The sequence below is a fragment of the Plecotus auritus genome (genome assembly GCF_963455305.1).
Source record: "Plecotus auritus genome assembly, chromosome: 11".
NCBI classification, from domain to species: domain Eukaryota; kingdom Metazoa; phylum Chordata; class Mammalia; order Chiroptera; family Vespertilionidae; genus Plecotus; species Plecotus auritus.
The window spans coordinates 11,206,092-11,226,396 of NC_137777.1; the positions used below are offsets into that span (position 1 = coordinate 11,206,092).

Consider the following 20,305-nt stretch of genomic DNA (forward strand, 5'->3'; position numbering starts at 1 on the left):
GTGCATCAAGACTGATAACAAGTTCGATAAATAAGTTAAATAGTATGTTGGCTGAGTAGAGCAACTGAGAAGAAAAATAAGACAAGGAACAGAGATAGGGTATGTGGGAAGGGAGTGGTTTGAATTTTTGTTGAATGGGAGCAAGCAAGACTTCATTGGGGTGCTGATGTCTGAGTAAAGACCTGGATGTGTGGAAGAGAGCACTTCAGGCAACGTGAAGTTGTTGTTGCACGCTTGGCATTCGGGAAAGAGCAAGGATGTCCACATGCTTAAAGTAGGGCCATAGAGGGAAATTAATAGGACAAGAGATCATCAATAGAAAGGAGCCCAGATCATGTCAGGCCTCATGGGCCATCTTCTCTGAGTGAGATTGGAACCATTGGAGGCTTTTGAGCAGAGGACTTAACATGATCTGAATTAACATAAAATGATCACTTTGGAAGCCACTTTGAGGATAGACTGGAAGGGGACTAGGTCTAGAAATAATCTAAGTGAGAGATGATGGTATCTTGAACCCAGATGATAGCAATGGAAGGGGTGAGCAGTTGTCAAACTCCAGATATATATTTTTTAAAAAGAGCCAACAGGATCTGATAGTGAGTTGTAGATAGAGTGTGAGAGAAAGAGAGGAGTCAGGTGTGACCCCACATTTTGTGGCTTGAAAAACTAAAATGGGAGGAGTTGAGAAGGAGGTTGAGGTAGTGACCAGGAGCTCAGTTTTGAACAAGTTAAATGAGATACATGTAGAGCTCAAGTAGACAACTTGGTAAAGGAATTTGGAATTCAGGGGAGAAGTCTACAAATAGCCCTTGGCATGGGGTTTTCTCCACATAAACATTATCTGTGTGGATAATAATACTTTCTGTTCTCTCATCACCTCTGCCCCTGTCTGGTGGAAGTTCAGCTTCTCTGCTGTCAACACTGGGATGGCTGTTTTTACTCTCTAGGGGATATAGTGCCCTTAGAGGTCCTATTTCTTCATCTCGAAAATCCTCTTGTCCCCAGGGCAAGTATTCTTCACAGGACTTCTTTATCCCATCCTAATGAGCCTCACTGGGACTATCTCTGAGCAGTTCTCTTCCTACTCCTGATATTCTCTCTCTCTCTCTCTCTCTCTCTCTCTCTCTCTCTCTCTCTCTCTCTCTTCCTCTCTTTCTCTCTCCTCACTTTCCCCCATGGCCACTGTAGCCACCAGCCTCTCAATGCCATTGGATGCACCACCGTTCCATTCAATAAGTCAGTTGATTTTGTTGGGTGAGATGGTTTTGTAGCTAACTTGTTCAGCCTCTTTTATTCAATTCAATATTCTATAGACAGCTTGAGGCTTCTTTCATTATAAAACCAAATAATCAGATTCTTCCTGGCCAAGCTTTTTTTTTTTTTTTTTTTTTTTTTTTTTCTTCATTCTTTTGGTAAAAAATTCTGGGAACTCAACTGAGCAAGTACTTTGGCATTGCAGCAGATACTAAGGTGCTTGTTGAGAATGGTTTTGGCTTTGCTCATGCATGTGCTTCTGAACCCACTTCAGCAGAGTAGGCATGATCCAACACATGAGCAAGATTACAAATCAGACCCATTAATTTTTTAAATGATAAAATTCCAACTTTCCCACATATCCAGGTTATATACAAACACTAGAGGCCCAGTGCACAAAATTCGTGCACAGGGGTGGGGGGGTTCCCCTCAGCCCAGCCTGCACCCTCTCCAATCTGGGACCCCTCAAAGGATGTCTGACTGCCCGTTTAGGCCTGATCCCGGTAGGATCGGGCTTAAACGGGCAGTCTGACATCCCTCTCACAATCCAGGACTGCTGGCTCCCAACTGCTTGCCTGCCTGCCTTCCTGATTGCCCCTAACCGCTTCTGCCTGCCAGCCTGATCACCCCCTAACCACTCCCCTGCCAGCCTGATTGATGTCTAACTGCTCCCCTGCCAGCCTGTTTGCCCCTAACTGCCCTCCCCTGCAGGCCTAGTCACCCCTAATTGCCCTCCCCTGCAGGCTTGATCGCCCCCAACTGCCCTCCCTTGCAGGCCTGGTCCCTCCCAACTGCCCTCCCTTGCTGGCCATCTTGTGGCGGCCATCTTGTGTCCACATGGGGGCAGCCATCTTGTGTGGGAGTGATGGTCAATTTGCATATTACTCATTTATTAGATAGGATAGAGGCCTGGTGCAAGGGTGGGGGCCGGCTGGTTTGCCCTGAAGGGTGTCCCAGATCAGGGTGGGGGTTTCCTTGGGGTGTAGGGCGGCCTAGGCGAGGGGCCTGTGGTGGTTTGCAGGCCGGCCATGCCCCCCGGTGACCCAAGCGGAGGCCCTGGTATCTGGGATTTTTTTATCTTCTATAATTGAAACTTTGTAGCCTTGAACAGAGCCAAGCCTCCTGCTTGCTCTGTGGCTGCAGCCATTTTTGTTGGGATTTATTTATTTTCTATAATTGAAACTGTAGCGGAGGCCAAGGCAGGCCAGGGCTGCGGGAACTTGGCTTCCTCCATTGCCGGGTGCAACCCAAGCCTCCTGCTCTCTCCAGCTCCATGGCTGCCGCCATTTTTGTTGGGATTTATTTATCTTCTATAATTGAAACTTTGTAGTCTTGAGTGGAGGCCTGGGCCCACTAGGGTGTGCGGAAAGCTTGGCTTCCTCCATTGCCGGGGAAACCCAAGCCTCCTGCTCACTCCGTGGCTGCAGCCATCTTGGTTGGGTTAATTTGCATACTCACTCCTGATTGGCTGGCGGGCATGGCTTGTGGGTGTAGTGGAGTGATGGTTAATTTGCATATTACTCTTTTATTAGATAGGATATAAATCTCCTCTGAATCAATAATACAGAATGTTCACTCATTCAACAGATATTCATTGAACACCCGTTATATGTTCTTTGTGATGTACCAGGCACCCTGTCATCATGAAATTTCCTGTTAGTAGGGAGCATACATCTACTAAATGCCACATAGAATATAGTCATACTAAGAAAGTATGTATCTAAACTTCAAATTGAACTGGGCATTCTGTATATTATCTGGTCACTCAGGCTGTGGTCATCGAGCAGCTGGGCTGGGCTGGAATGTTAAAGTTGGTTGCACTTATATGTATGGAAGTTGGGCTTTCTGTCAGCTGGACTTCTCTCTCCATGTGGACCTCAACCTCAAGGAGGCTAGTCCAGGCTTCTTACATACCAGTCTTAGTGCATTAAAAGGTCAAGGTGATAGCATGTGGCCCATGCTCTGAAATCTTGTGTGTCACGTCTTCCAGAGTCTATTGGTGAAAGAAAGTCACAAACCAGCCTGATTCATAGGGTAGAGAAAGAGGTTATACCACTTGGTGAAAGAAGTTGCAAATTCACATTGCAAAAGGGCATACATACAGGGAAGGGAAGGTTTATAGCTATTAAATTATCTATTACGAGCAGTAAACACGATAGGAAAGTCCCTATTATTAGGGATAATATATTCTTCCAAGGGGAGACAGACAATAAAAATAAACACTTGTTATTGATAGAAAGGAGAAAAATAAAACAGAACATGAAACTTAGGGAGTGCCATAAGGAGTTTTAAGAGAAGTCTTTTATTTAAGGTGATCAGAAAGACTTTCCTAAGAAGAGGGCATTTCAGCAGAGCCCTGGAGGAAATGAGAGATACCCAGAGGAAAGAAGTAACAGTCAGAATAAGTAGCAAGGACAAAAGCTCCAAAACCCAAGCATTATTGAGGAACTAAGGCAGCTGAAACAGTGAAAGTGAAGTTGAGATTAGTAAGAAATGAGGTCAGAGAAGCTATGGAAGGTCAGGCGCTACATCTACAGCCTTAAAGGTGAATATAAGGACTTTACCTTCTCGCCTAAGTGAGATGAAAACAATGTAGAGGGTCTACTAAATAGCATCATTTGACTTAGTGGTGTGTTGGTGTGTGTGTGTGTGTTTTTTTTAACATGATTACTATAGCTTCTGTGTAGAGAATAGGCTGAAGTATGGCAATGGTTGAAACAGGGAGACAGTTAGGAAGCTATGGAAATACTCCAGGTGAAGGATGACCTTGGCTTGGACCAGGTAAAAAAGAGCTGGTGAGACGTTGTTGGAGAGTAATGTCTGTTTTGTTCAAGACAACTAGATTTGCTGAAAGATTGCATTTTGGGAGTGAGAGCAAGAGAGAAATAAAAAATACATATTTTTGGCTGTCATAAGTTTAGATTCAACAATCAGAAGGGTGGGTTTGCTGTTTACTGATTTGGACCCTCCTTATAAGAGAGAGGCAAGAAGATCAAAGGTGCAAGAAGGTGATGTGATGACTGAAACTGGAGGAGAAAAGGAAATTGATGAGGATTTGTGAGTCAAAGAGTGGGGGAGGCTTCTAGAAGGTGGAAAAGGCAAGGAACCAGATTTCCCATTGAGCCTCCAGGAAGAAGTAGCCCAGCCAGCACCTTGATTTTAGCCCTAAAGACCCATTTCAGACTTAGGACCTCCAGAACTGGAAGAGAATAAACCTGCGTTGTTTTAAGCCACTAAATTTGTGGCCGTTTGTAATCGCAGAAGTAGGAAACCAACACATTATTAGCCATGTAAGTAGAGATGCTCAGTTGCTATTGGATAGGAGTCTGGAGTTCAGGAGATGAGAGCACCAAATCTGGATGAGAGCACCAACAGAGCAAGTGTGGACAGAGAACGAAGAGGCCTGTAGACTGTTTATGACCACCCCAACATCAGGAGATCAGGTAGATGAGAAAACCAGCTAAAGAAAATGAGAACTTCCAATCAAGGGCCTTCACTCAGGCCAAACATTACCACCTCTATCAATCTCTCCCCAACTTTTCCAGTAGTTGCTGCCCCCTGTTCTTTTAACATATCTTTTTCATAAAATTTATCACATTTAATATAATAGCCAGATATTACCTCTGCTGTTAAACTCTGCCCTTTCATAAAGAACTAGTCCTATCTTAGTCATCTTTATATACAAACTAGAGGCCCGATGCATGAAGATTCTTGCAAGAATGGGCCTTCTTCCCCTGGCTGCCGGCACTGCCTTCGCTCCGACCGGAGCCGCCTTTCTGCCTTCCCACTCTGCCCAGAGGCCCGGAGCTGCTGGGGCAGTGTGGAATGCCTGCATTGTTGCCATGGCGACCCGCCCTGCAAGCATCCTGCCCTGCCCCTGGCCACTTGGCACCTGCGTATGCAAATTAACCACCATCATTGTTGGGTTAATTTGCATACTCAGTCCTGATTGGCTGGTGGGTGCCGCAAAGGTACGGTCAATTTGCATCTTTCTCTTTTATTAGTGTAGATTCCTTCATAGGTAGATTGGCAGTATGATTTACTACTAAAACCAGGAAACTTTTATGAGAGGAAGGACGTACTCTTAATGACCATACCAAGACAAAGGGTATAAACTAGCACTGCCCAGGGGAAACAGGGATGAATGGTCACCCTATTCCTCTGTTTCTATCTCAATAACTATTGAATAAATACACTTTACTCCCCAAAAAAAACAACACCTTTACTAAAATATGATGTAATATTTTGCTTTTGGCTTTAATTGAGGATTAATATTTAGAAAATAGTGTTTCGAAAAGTAAGTGTTTCTGCCTATTCTGTAAAACTGTTATTGGAGACTTTGTCCATTATTTAGTTCAATGTTCCTTATATAAAGAGCCACGTAATAATTCCTCTTAGAACTGAATGCTGGAAAAATTGTTGCTTTTTTCAAGGTGCTGGTGCTGTGCTTTCTTTTCCTTGATAATGAGAGCTCCCTGATGCATCCATCTTTTTTCCTCCCCAGCAGCATGTGCTAGAGCTCACATATCCTCAGGTTGCTGTTGGGGAATCCTGACAAATTTTTCCAGTGTGTTCTTTTTCCTCAAACATTTATTGACCACCTACTATGTGCTGAGCACTGTAATTTAAGCTGGAAATATGGGAGAGGTCCACACAGATTTGATCCCTGCCTTCGGGGCATTTTCTTGAGTTCTGAAAATTTACATGCTTTTAAAATATGGTATTATGATCTTTTCCTAGAGGAAGCCTTGAATTCTTTCAGGAGCAAGGTAGGCTTAAAAAAAATTGAATAAAGTGCAACAGCCGAACATATTAGATAGGGGTGTAGCATGTTAGGCATGGAAGGCTAGGGGAGAGATAAGGCATGAAACCACTTGAGTAGACCAGGAGACTTGAAACTCATATTTGGATGTTACTGTTTTTCATGATGTTTCATGACTCTTGTGGTTTGGAGAGAGAAGAAGGAAAGGCATGCTTACGAAAATAGAATTACTTCTAGCCTGGCTGGTGTTGTTCAGTGGTTGAGCATCAACCTATGAACCAGGAGGTCCTGGTTGGATTCCCAGTCAATCAGGGCACATGTCCAAGTTGTGGGCTCAATCCCCAGTAGGGGGCAGGCAGGAGGCAGCCGATTGATGATTCTCTCTCATTGATATTTCTCTCTCTCCCTTCCTCTCTCTGAAATCAATAATATATATATATATATATATATATATATATATATATATTTAATTACTTCTAAAACTGTGTTTAGTATCTTTACTGGTATTAGTAAAGAGTGCTTGATCAAGTAAAGCACATGAGGATACTCTCATTCAAAACTGCTGTAGGTTATAAAGAAAGGAGAATTAATGACTAATCGTGTTTTAATATGACGTGCCTTAGGATTGAGTGAATATTTCAGTTTTTGAGTATAGAGTAGCCTATTTTTTGCCGATTAAGAGAATAAGTACTGTATTTTTAAAAGCAATAACCTGACCACTGTACTTATAAGAAGATGAACTCATCTGTCAATTGTTAGAAAGGGCCTTAAAGAAGTTGCCGTCGTTTTCCCAGACAAGAGAAGGGGATTAGAGTAACCACTATCTTGGTTGGTAAAACAGCCTCATCAAAAACAAGAAACATGACTTTATTCTTATTTAGCATGTAACAGTGTCAAAAACAACCATCAACTGAAGGAAGAGTTTCTCATTTAGTTCTTCCAGTTTGAGCCTGGGGAAGGGTGGGAATGTAGTAGGAATAAGAAGATAGACTGACAGGGCCATACCAGGAGGGAGAGGGCTTGAGAGAGAGAGAGAGTGAGAAGGCAGAGAAGGCCGCTTTCACAAAGCCAGCCAGCTGCACTGTTGCTTTCTCTTCTGCAATGCAATATTGAAATACACATGAAACTAGTAACACAAAAACGTGACCAGTGCAATCTATTCAAGGAATCAAAATCTAATTGTGGAGCCCTTGAGTCTCACTGCTTCTAACTATTGATTATGTTGCTTCAACATGCAGGAATAAAATGAAACACATAGATAGAAACTTGCCATGTCAACTTTTTCTGATTAATCTTGGATAATGTTTCTTTTCTTTTTCTAAAAGAAATGTGAACACAATCATATTTCCTAGGTAATGTAAATAAAATTCTTATCTCTTTTAGCCTGTGTTTATGTCACATGTTTCGCTTCTGGCTCACTAGCATTACCACAGTGACATTTATAGGGGGATCATGTGTTTTCAGTAAGTTTAAGGGCTCTCCATGGGCTGTAACCAGCTCCAGAGAAGAATTCTCTGAGATCTAGAGTGCTTTGGAGAACGTGAAAATTGGATTGCATGAAAACACAGGTTCTCACAACAGAACCCTGTACACACACAGAATGTTAGGGCTGGAAAGAGCTCTCCAGAAGCCATTCATTCTGTTCCCGTCTCCAGCACCGTGCTGGCTAAACCACCATAGGCGCCTGCAATTTTAGTACTGATGTAACTTGCCCAAGTCTGCCCATTTCCCCAGCTGCAGCCATTTAGCTGGCAAATAAAAATAACTTACGGCACTCCACTTCGTCATCGTCCCTTCCCTGGCTCTCCCTTGGGCACCCCAGGCTGTTCAAAACTGAACTCTGGAGACTGTCAGAAATAAAAGTCTGAACTTCGGGGTAGACCTGGCCGGTAAGTAAAACCTGTTCTTGGCTTTGCACAGCCCTGAGATACCTCTTTACCAAGCCCCCAATCCTGACAGGCGTTTGAGCTGAAGCTGTGAGAAGAAACCCCTTTCCCCAGCTTTACCCCTTGAACTGGGAATTCCAGGGTCAGGGCACAGCTGGAAGAGATGATTGCAACAGCTCAGCACAGGGAGTCATTAGCTGATTTGGTTCTGGGAACTTGTTTTGAGCCCACCACCTGACCAAACAGTATCGCCACCATCATCTGCAGAATATTAACCTTTACTGGGGCAGGACAGTGCAACTGAGAATGATTGCCCCATGTCAGGGCAGAGTTTGCTTTTTTGAAGATTGAATTGAGGAGGCTACATGATTAATTGGAATGATTAGGCATCTCTTTTTCTCCTCATTTGATTTTGGGACTGCAATATTACTTTAGTTCAAAACCAAAGACATGTCACCTAGTCAGTGGTCGGCAAACTCATTATTCAACAGAGCCAAATATCAACAGTACGACGATTGAAATTTCTTTTGAGAGCCAAATTTTTTAAACTTAAACTATATAGGTAGGCACATTGTTATTAACTTAATTAGGGTACTCCTAAGCTGGCCTTGGCTAAAAACTCAAGGGGCCAAAGTGCCGCATGTGGCTCGCGAGCCGCAGTTTGCCGACCACTGACCTAGGTTATGAGAAAATAAAAGCTTTAAAACAAAGAGGAAGCCAGATTTGGAAGGAATGGAGATACTGAACTTGGGATGATATTTCTGAAGAAGAATCGCCTGGAATTTTATAAAGGCAAAGAACACAAACATCATCTTCGTGTTTATATTAGGGAGTGAGCATGGTAAAACATGCAGTATATATTTTAAACACTTTCCTTTGTTTTTATCTTGCTTTGCACCCCAAGAATGCTAATGGTTACGTAATGGTTCTTTGGTAGACTGACCCTTGAAGAAAGAAAGAGCCGTGTAATAGGATGTGATTCTAGCACAAGGCAAAGTTATGAATCCTCAACCTGAGCAGTTATTAACTAATCCAATGATCCGAACCTAGGATGTTCGTGGGAGCATTTCTCTCCATTGCATTATGTACATTGCATGGCAATAAAGGACAGCTTCCATGTCTCCTGGTAAAGAGCTGCTTCTTAAGAGAGCAAAGTGGGCTTTTGCAGATAAGGGCTGAGCTTATCTTTGAGCTGCTCAGCATCGTCATCCATCTGCCTCAGCTTGGGTGCTGGCTGTCTCAGTACTAAAACCTTGTCTCTAGAAGGAACAGGAAGACCAATATCTTGTTGTGTTGTGTGGGTCAAGTGAAATGAGCCTGGTTCTGCTCCACTGCCACTAGCTAAAATCAACTTTTCAAATCTACACTGAGTGTGTCCCCAGTGATTACGGCACAGTAAGGAACACGGGTGTGACAACGCGTTCCCGAGAAGCAGCAGGTCTAACAGCCCAGTGACCCGCGTGCTCAGCCCAGTTGCTCTGTGCAGAGACAGTCGTTGCTGTCTCCCTCACAGGTGCTAACAATTAGACAACAGCTCCATACATATGGGGGAAAAGCAGTGTCATGGACGGTGGGTGGTTTGTTTTCTTAGTTCTCTATCAAAAACATAGGGAGATGCTTATATATAAATAGAATACTAGGGAATGCCGCCATCATGTTAGCAGCAGCTAATACCGTTCTACACGAACAGAAGTCAAACATGTATCTCTACCTTCGCCAGAATTCCAGTTTACTGACTTCTGCGCATCCTGTCGAATTCAGCTTGAAAAGACTTTTTATTATTTCAGGCTTTTTATTCCTAGTTGGAAGAAACTCATAGAGCAATAGTGTTTTTGGTTTTGCTTTTATTCTTGTATTTGCTTAGTTAAATTACTTTATTAGCAAAGATGATTAAATCTGTCCACATAGACACTGTATTACGGTCATAAAAAGTATTTCAAACCCTATATATTTGTGTAACTGCAGTATCTGTGTTTTACATTAAAAGTGAGGCACGCCCGCTGCTGTGGCTCAGTTGGTTGGGCGGCGTCCCGTGCACCAAGAGGTCACTGGTTCAATTCTTGGTCAGGGCACATGCCTGGGTTGCCAGCTCAGTCCTCAGTAGGGAGCATGTAGGAGGCAGCCGATGGATATTTCTCTCTCAGGGATGTTTCTCTCTCTCTCTACCTCTCCCTTTTTCTTTCTCTAAAATCAATAAAAACATTTTTTTTTAAAGTGAGGGCTTTTGGCCTGACACTTGCCAAGTGCCAGCCTACAGGGCAGTGCGGGAGTTGAGAGCACAAGCTTGGGGCAGACTTTGCGTTTGAATCCTGGCTGCCCCACTTACTAACTAGGTAACCCTGGGAAAGTCAACTAACCCAACTAAATGTCAGTTGCTTCACTCACAGAACGTGACATTACATGGGATAAGCTGTAAAGCATTTCCCAGTGTCTGGTGTGTAGGAAGCACTGTAAAATGCTACCTACTGTTGTTATAAGCAGCCTACCAATTCTTGAAAATTTGAGAGGTAATGATACCTAGTGCTAAGACCTGTAACAACTGTTTATCAAGTGCTAATTATACACCAGGCTTTACAATGCATTCTTTCCTACAACTCCATGAACTGGCTGCTATTATCACGCCCATTTCTGGAGGGAGAAATGGAGAGGTTACCTAGACTGGCCAAAGTCACAGAACCAATGATTGGTTAATCCGAGGATGAAACCCAGTCTGAATAATTCCAAAGCTCTTATCTCTCTACTAAACTGGCTGCTGCAAATATAGCATAGGGCACCTTTGCAAGATCTTCATACTAGTATGTATTATTCTCTATGTTCCTATCAACATTGCACAGTGGCATTCCCAAACCGGAGTCCCCTGACCCTAGATCATCTGTTCATTTGCAGTTGAAGATGGCCAAGAAGCCCTTCATGCACACTTTGTTAGGCACCCCGACAAGGTCAGCTCATGCAACCACTTTCACTTCGACCTACAAAAGTCTTTAATTTGAAGGCACTCAAAGCTCCATATGCACAGACTCATTATTCCAGCTTTGGAATAGAGCATTTGTCCAAGCATACAGATGGAGAAGCCAAAGGCCAAGGTGAGATAACGTGGAGACAGAGGGAGGAAAGCAGTCATACCCCTGGCAGGCCAGCATGTCAGGAACAGAATACAGTGCATCCAGCACTGTGTCCATCGCACCAGGCTGCTTATTAGTGTTGGTCTAACAGCCAAACTGCTACCTAGCTCCACTTTTAACCTAAATTGTACGTAATTAGGAACACTTTGCTTAAGTTCCTTGTTGGAAAGGTGGGATTTGCCCACCTGGGGGAACCCTCACACATAAGATTACCCCCTTCTGTTTTCACTTGCAGATATACCATGATGTTTCTAATTCTTCTATTTCCAGGGAATAGGGTGAGTTTGGGGTGGGGGTTAGCAGGCATATCAGGGGAGAGGGTTAGGACATGTCAACCTGCTGACCTAGCATCGGTGTGCTAGTTAAACGAGCCCTGAATAAAAGGCATTAATGCAAATATTTTGCACATTATTAACTCTAATAATGCTGCCATTGTGTAGTAGCCACGGTGGACAACCAAAATGGCACTTTTCATTATAAATGCTTTGGGTCTTTCTCTGAAAATCATCATGAGGACAGAAATTCCTTAGAAGTGAGACTAAAAATATGAGCAGACTTCTGCTTTGTTAACGTCCTCATCCTTAACAACAACAACAGTAACAAAATGTTGGTAACCCAGGGCTACCCCGTTCAGTCCTCATAAATGCTGGCAACATCCTCCTCTAGAACTCGCCACTCCTGTTATCCTTATAATAACACTTACACTTCCATGGTAATAGTTAAGACATTATTGTAAAAAAGAGTGTTTTAGACAAAAAAACAATACTTATGCAAGTCTTAGTAGGTTATGTAAGTGAAAAAACATCCTAATTCAGAACAAGCATTGCTTACCACCCTACCCAATGCTAGCAGGGGTAGTGTGGAGTTTTGGAAAGCATGTGATTTTAGACCCAGCTCTACCATTTGCTAACTGAGTGACTTTGAGCAAATCACTTGACCTCTCTGACCCTCAGTTCCTTTTCTACAAAACAACATCAACCGTAAAGCCGCTTTGTCTACTTTATCGGTTTTTGAAGAAGATCAAAGGAGATTACAAATGCAAAGCTCTCTGGAAGCACTGTACAAATGTTACTATTGATTTTTACTCTGTGAAAAACAAATACAGTGCCATCCAGAATGGCTTGGAAATAACTCGGCCAAGTAGTTGTTGGTAGCAGTCGGTCAGTCTTCTAGAAGTGGACGGCTCCTGGGAAACTGAAGGACTTTAAACTTGCAAGTCTTAGGTCAGTGTGACAGTTTAGCTGTGCAAGCTGGCAAGAGCCTCTTATATTCTGAGCTCCTGTAGTGCCGATTAGCTACATGAAATCACTGTTTGCTTTCTTCCCAGACTTTATTTGGAAAGAGGTAACAAACTAGTGGCCTGGCAGAGTCGCCAGGGTTTACAGAGCTATGGCTGTCCACCAGAGAGAGCAGCGTTTCATGTATTGTTCTGTTACCTCTCCCTGGGGATGCAGCAGATGGAACAACATCAGGAACCCTAGACAAACCTGTCAGCTTGATGCCTTTAAGCTTCAGAACTCACGATTAAAAGAAGGTAGAGTATCTACTTAGAGCAGTGGTTCTCAACCTTCCTAATGCCGCGACCCTTTAATACAGTTCCTCATGTTGTGGTGAACCCCAACCATAAAATTATTTTCGTTGCTACTTCATAACTGTAATTTTGCTACTGTTATGAATCGTAATGTAAATATCTGTGTTTTCCGATGGTCTTAGGCTCTACAGTTCATTAATAACTGGGTTAAATACAATGATATCAAAACAAAAGAAGGTCTACTCTATGGACCTGTGGGTTGAGAACTGCTGCTGTAGAGCCTAAGACCATTGGAAAACACATGTATTTACATTACGATTCATTAACAGTAGCAAAATTACAATTATGAAGTAGCAACGAAAATAATTTTATGGTTGGGGTCACCACAACATGAGGAACTGTATTAAAGGGTCGCGGCATTAGGAAGGTTGAGAACCACTGACTTAGAGGAAAGAAGCATAGTCCATAGAGTAGACCTTCTTTTGTTTTGATATCGTTGTATTTAACCCAGTTATTAATGAACTGGACAGGAACACATGAAAGGCTGAATATTATAGGCATGCCCAGCGAGGTTGGGGTGACAAAGAGAAGATGATTACCTGTCAGTCACACCTGGGAGCAGGTCATTGGCCAAAATAGGCGTGGTCCCTGCAAAGGTGTGAAATCTGAAATTCATCAGCTCCTGAACAAAGGCATTCCCTCCCTTCTCTCTCGCTGCTTGCATCTGATTCCTGGTTTGTGGGGTTCTCTCACTCTGCACTCCCTCACGTGGCCCACAGCTATGTGGACCCCACACACATAGACTAATGGGCTGCAACTAGCCTGATGCTGTGCTGGACCCAGCTCCATCATGGAACAGAAACTCTGGACACTGGCTTTGCTTTTAGCTCTGCTGAATTCCCAGCTGCATTTTTCCCAGGACTGGTTTTAAGGGAAATGGAACTTTTGAAACCGAGCGATGTAATTCCATGTAAATAAAGCTTTCTACCAAATCTCATTTCCTTTGGGGACCTCTGGAAATGCTTATTTCAGTGGCACCCCAAGAACCCGACTCTCACTGGCAACGAAGAAGGGAAATTCATGCAATTCTCCAATCAGTTGCATCGCTAATGCTATCTGGAGATCCCTCACCATATAGGAGGGATTGCATCCTGGTATGCAGTAGGCCCTTAAGAAAATTAGTTGAAAGAATATTATGGCTAGTAAAAATAATTGAATAATTTTAGTATGGGGCTTTACATTCCTGTTTATTATCTTTTTTAATCCTTCCGTGTCAACTCGAGTTTGGCAAATCCCAGGATGAGTAATGTGCATCTCAGAATAGTTAGGTAATACACAGACCAGACCCTCAATCAGGCAGAGGAAGATGTGTTTTGGCAAGAACTGGCGAAGAGATAAAGTATTTGATTATTGTTGTTGATAGTTCCCAAGGAGAAAGTAAACAAGCAACAGAAATAAATCCAACACTTTTGTCTTTGTTTAGGCAAATATTTCCAACTACAGCCTGGTGATGGAGTCTGATGCGGGGACCTTCTTACCCTCTGGGCTGCAATTCACTGGCAGCGAAAAGGCCAGAGCCATCATGAAGGAGGTCATGCGCCTGCTGCAACCCATCAATGTCACACAGGTCTTCAGTGCTGGCGAAGGGACAGACATTAACTTCTGGATCCAAGCTGGAGTGCCTGGTAAGACCAAGTGATAACGTTGGGGTTCCTCAGATACTGCTATGTCTATTCTTACACACCACAATGAATACAGATAGGCCATTAAATACATGGACACTCTAAGCTTTTTGCCTATAAGGTATAATCTGATCATTTCCAAACTTGGATAATAATACTCATTTGTATTTGCTTACCCATATGTCTTCTCTTTCTAAATTAAAAGTTTCTCACTGCCAGAGATTATGACTTAATAATTCTGGAATTGGGCCTAGAAATCTCTCTCTCTCTCTCTTTTTAATATGTATCTTTTGTGATTGTAGTAAAAGTGATTTCACAATCAAAATTTGAGAAATGGAATAGAAAACAATTATTACTACTAACATACTTCTAGCTCTAGTCCTGTGCTAGGAAATCTTCTCTGACCCAAATAATTCCTTTCCCAAATACAATGGTTTCTGAAATTTTACCATTAGAGATTTCTCCTTTGAGAGTAGGATATTTCCTGCTAATCATTTTTTTTCTAGTGTAGCGTATTTCAACCAGTGTGCCACAATAATTTTTAAAACATACTATTTAGTCAGGGGCAAGGACCTCTTTTCCCTTAGAATGTCAAATAAATAAAAAATGACAACAGGCAACACAATAATAGCCATCTGATGTGAATGAATCAAAATTATACCTATTTTTGTCCAATTGGCAAAAAATATATTTTTTGGTATGCCGCAGGATTTTATTAATTAGTTTATGTGTGCCATGAGATGAAAAGGGTTGAAAATTGTTATTCTAATGCAAAGACTCATGTAAGAGGTTGAACAGAAACTACCCTGATCAGTGACTTATCAGATTGATCTTTTAAAAAACGGTCCTGGGCCCTAACTGGTTTGGCTCAGAGCGTCGGCCTGCGGACTCAAGGGTCCCAGGTTCGATTCCAGTCAAGGGCATGTACCTTCGTTGCAGACACATACCCAGTAGGGAGTGTGCAGGAGGCAGCTGGTTGATGTTTCTCTCTCATCAATGTTTCTAACTCTCTATCCCTCTCCCCTCTCTGTAAAAAATCAATAAAATATATTTAAAAAAATAAAAAGGTTCTGGGCAGGGATGAAATTATGTAGGAGTTGGCCTGAGGAGGTTATTGGACTAGAAAGTAGAACAATCTTAAAGACAAATATATACTACTTCACAAATTTGCCCTACACTGGCCATGGGAAAGGGTTATTGATGATGTTAAGTATCTCTGACCTAAGGTTGTTCCCTTAACACCATTATATACATAACCAAAAACATTGCAAATTATTCTGTATTTGTATTATCAAGTTGTAAGTTCAGCTTTTTAAATAGTTTTAACATTCCTGTTTCCAGAACCATTTCTGTGGCTACAGAACATTTCACAGGTTAAAATAAACAAAAGTGTCTCTGTATCCACCCACTCCAGCTTTTTTGCTTCAGCCTGCAAAGTGGATTCCACCAACAGCTTGCTGCATGGATTTGCAATATTTAAAAAATATATTATTGATATATTGTAGATTTTTAAAGCATATCTTAGATTTTAAGGTCTATAAAAATATTTCATAATTAAAGGTTGAAGGAGCTATCCTTTATTCTAATACCCAAATTCTCTCCAGTAGTTTTTGTATGGTTTTTGTTTTGATTTGGGTTTTTTTTTGCTGCAAAAAGCGTTATTGTTTCATTTGGCCCAGTGCATGGGAGAGGGCTCCAGGGTGGTTAGAAGAATGGCTAGTAGTTCAGGGAAGAGGCTCAGGTAAAAGCCAGGCCCCAGGGGGTGCAGAGGGGCCCCTCAAAGGCCTCTGGGCCCCACAGGCTCTAGTCGTGCTGGAGGGTGAGCCTTTCCGAGAGACACTCGCCCAGCCCAGCCTGGGGCCGCCGCCTGCGGAGGGGAGTCAGGTGTGGCCCCTCTTCTGGATGAGCTGCACCTCCTCGCCCCGGAAGTGGTTCTGCAGGAAGTCAGGGAGCTGAGGGCCTGCGGGGAGACCCAGGGCCTGCCGCTCCCCAGGGGTCCTGGTCAGGCTCCTCTCCCAGGCCAGGCGGCTGCCATGGCCCCGAGTGCGGCCCCCTCGCCTGGGGAGGCTCAGCACGTCCTGGGAGAGGCTGGCCGCGCTGGGGTGGCGGCTCTCAGAGGCTCCGCGCCCTCCGCTGCTGCTCCGCCAACTCGCGGCAGAAGCCCGGCCCTCGGAGCCGCACGTCGTGGTGGAAATGCAGCCCCGAGAGAGGTAGGTGTGGGCCGCAGAGGCGCTGCCGGGCGGGGGGCGCAGCCTCCACCTCGGTGGGGCATTCTGGCGAATGGGGAGCTCCTGGTGGTTCGGTGGGGGCATTCTGGCGAATGGGGAGCTCCTGGTGGTTCGGTGGGGCATTCTGGCGAATGGGGAGCCCCTGGTGGTTCGGTGGGGGCATTCTGGCGAATGGGGAGCTCCTGGTGGTTCGGTGGGGGCATTCTGGCGAATGGGGAGCTCCTGGTGGTTCGGTGGGGGCATTCTGGCGAATGGGGAGCTCCTGGTGGTTAGGTGGGGGCACTCTGGCGAATGGGGAGCTCCTGGTGGTTCGGTGGGGGCATTCTGGCGAATGGGGAGCTCCTGGTGGTTCGGTGGGGGCATTCTGGCGAATGGGGAGCTCCTGGTGGTTCGGTGGGGCATTCTGGTGAATGGGGAGCTCCTGGTGGTTCGGTGGGGCATTCTGGCGAATGGGGAGCTCCTGGTGGTCCGGCAATGAGGAGTGAAGGTGGGAGCCTGGTGTGCGGCTGGGCCCGCAGGTGGCTGTGCAGGTGGAGATGGAGGAGATGCAGGAGGGGCGGAGGCTGGAGGCAGGGCGTCCCTGGGGCTGTGCAGCCCAACACTTGAAAAAGAGACAGATCCTGGAGCGCCGAGGGCACTGCTGGTTTTTGTATGTTTTAACTATATTTTGAAATATCTTAAAACAACATTTCCATTTACTGTACTGTGCATCGGTGTAGGGGAAAGGAGTTTGCCCTTTAAGTTGTATAGATTGATTTTTTTTTTTTACTTTAGGTTTTTCCTGATCCTTAAATTTTTCAGTAGGAATCTTCTTAAAATTTGAGAAAAGCTACCGAATAAGTTTGCTGGGTGGTAGATGTGAGAAAAAGACTGACAGATTGTGGGTGAATTAGAGTGGAGACGGGGGTGTTTCAAGGGGAGGGGAGGAGCTGAAACGGAAGACAGGAGGAGAACAGAAACACATGTGCTCCCTCCTCTCAGGTGCAGAGGTTCCCCCTCATCCCAAGGGGTGCATGCCAAGATCTCCAGTAAATGCCTGAAACCGCAAATGCATATATACTGTTCATGTTATTGTACTATGTATGTTACTTCCTAGACATGTATACCCATGATAGAGTTTAATTCATAAATGAGGCACAATAAGAGATTAACAACAATAACTAATAACCCCTGGCTGGTGTTGCTCCGTGGTTAGAGTGTTAGCCCAGGCACTGGCCGTCACGGTTTGATTCCAGTCAAGGGCACCTACCTGGGTTGCATGTTCACTCCATGCCCCTGGGTCGGGGTGAGTGCGGGAGGCAACCAGTCGATTTGTCTCTCTCACATTGATGTTTCTCTCTCTCTCTCCCCCTCTCCCTCCCTTCCTTCCACTCTCTGAAAAGCAGTGGGAAAAATATCCTCAGGTGAGGATTAATAAAACAAAACCAAAAAAAACTAATAGTAAAATAGAAGAATTATAACAATATAACGCATTAAAATTATATAAATGTGGTCTCTCTTTCTCTGTCTGATAACTGCTCTAACAATCGAGGTGATTATTAAGTGACTAACAGGCAGGTGGCATATACAGTGTGGATATGCTGGACAAAGGGATGATTCATGTCCCAGCCAGATGGTGTGAGATTTTATCATGCTACTCAGAACAGCACACAATTTACAACTTATGAATTGTTTATTTCAGGAATTTTTCATTTAATATTCTCCAATCACAGCAGGTAACTGAAACCATGGAAAATGAAACCTCAGATAAAAAGAAACTACTGTATGTCTTGCTTTTATTGCACTGAATAATTGAGAATTGGCTCTAGCTTTATTCTTTCCATGTAGAGATTCCATAAGAATGGAATATCTGTTTGGAATTAATAATAAGTTGATTTGATTGTATTCACAAAGGTAAAGAGGCCTTTCCCTCTTAGCTCAGGGAGTAGAGAATTTGAGCCCCATTATCATTGCTTAAGAATTAATACAAATTACAATTTATTGAGCCTCTACTAATTATCAGACACTCAGACTTTTGCAGACACTGTCTTTTTTATCTGTACAGTCATCCTTAGGGAGAATTGCGATTATCCCTATTTTGCAGATAAAGAAACAGACTAAATGACTTGCCCAAGGTTATCTTGCTCTACATGCAGATGTCACCCTGAGAACAGGCCACTTTGGTTTCAAGGCTGGTGGCCCTTTTCCCACAGTATACAGCACAGGGGAGTCTGGAATGCTGAAAGAGTCTTCCAGATCTATGGCAGTGTCTGAAATGTTTATCTTACTTGGTTCTTGCTTATGCAAAGGATTTCAGTGCATTCCTACTCCAGAATAACTTACCCCTGGGGAAAGGAGTTTGTTATTGTAAATAACTACTGACTTCTTCTCACGTCCTTTGTTCTACCCCCTCTCTCTACCTCTGCCAATCAGGCAGGTTTATATAAAGGCGGTAGTTCATTTAGGCTGCAACTAATATTTCCTGGAATTTTATTTTTCTTTGAAGTATTGTAAGATGGAACCAAATTATTGCTGTTTTCCACTATTATTCTTGAGCTATCTTTTGATATTTCAAGTTCAGGCTATTCCTGAAAGAAATAATGAAACCACTTAAGTTATAACTCTTGTTACCTATTGAAAATTTCAGGAACTTTAGAAAAAAATGAAAAACCTAGTTAACCTGATAAAAGAAAATAAAAATATACCAATTGTGTATCCTGTATTCTTGAAGAGATGGCAAATTGTAATGAATGAAACATAAAGATAGGATTCAAAATACTAATTAAGTTATAATTTCAGTAATTGCTCACCTAACAGTGGAAAAATTAATGAGAAATAATACTTTCAAACTCTGTCCTTTATTTCTCCTTTCTTTTTTTTCTCTTCTTTTTCCATTGACTTAATAAATATTTATTGAGTCCCTACCATGTGCCTGACCTATCAAATTTCTGCAGTCTGAAAGCTGAGCCCTAATTTTTTAATGTTCCACATATACTCAATATAAAAATGCTAATTAAGAGCACAGATAGAATTAAAACTCAACATGGTTTTTATTAATTATCAAAGCCAAATAGATCACTTTATGAAAAGATCATCTTTGGAGAGGAAATATGATGTCTTTCAACTATCTAGATGATGTCCATAATGGAATACATATTAAGGCTCTGTGGGGGAAAATTTTTTTAAGAAGTATCTCAGATGTATTTTCCATATTAACTCTATATTCCAGATCTCTTTATACTCAAGATCTCTTTATGTTATTTTGAAAGATCTTAAAACATTTCTATTTACAGTACCGTGCATCGGTGTAGGCAGTGGTTCTCAACCTTTCTAATGCCGCGACCCTTTAATACAGTTCCTCATGTTGTGGTGACGCCCAACCATAAAATTATTTTCGTGGGTACTTTATAACTGTAATTTTACTACTGTTAATGAATCGTAATGTAAATATCTGTGTTTTCCGATGGTCTTAGGTTCTACAGCAGCGGTTCCCACAGGTTGAGAACCGCTAGCAGGGTTGCCTAAGACCATCGGAAAACACAGATATTTACATTACGATTCATAACAGTAGCAAAATTACAGTTATGAAGTAGCAACGAAAATAATTTTATGGTTGGGGGTCACCACAACATGAGGAACTGTATTAAAGGGTCGCGGCATTAGAAAGGTTGAGAACCACTGGTAGGGGAAAGGAGTTTGCCCTTTAAGTTGTATAGATTGATTTTACAGCCTCCTCCCATTTTCACCTCCTTTCATACTCCTTCCTATTCTTCCTCTCTAAATCCTAGATGCTCTTTATTCATCGGTGTTTCTGAAATTCTTTCTTAACAACTGCTGGAGCTCTGTTGTTCTAAATTTCTA

At 43.0% G+C, this 20,305-nt stretch overlaps 1 protein-coding gene across 3 annotated transcripts in view; it reads left to right on the forward strand.

Annotated features, from left to right (window-relative positions):
* Positions 1-20,305, forward strand: part of CPQ (carboxypeptidase Q) — a 385,779-nt gene that overhangs the window by 302,451 nt on the left and 63,023 nt on the right. For all 3 annotated transcript variants that reach the window (XM_080646549.1, XM_080646548.1, XM_080646550.1), the window contains exon 7: positions 14,039-14,240. In XM_080646549.1, the coding sequence (XP_080502675.1) occupies positions 14,039-14,240 (202 nt within the window). The remainder of the gene's footprint in view (positions 1-14,038; positions 14,241-20,305) is intronic.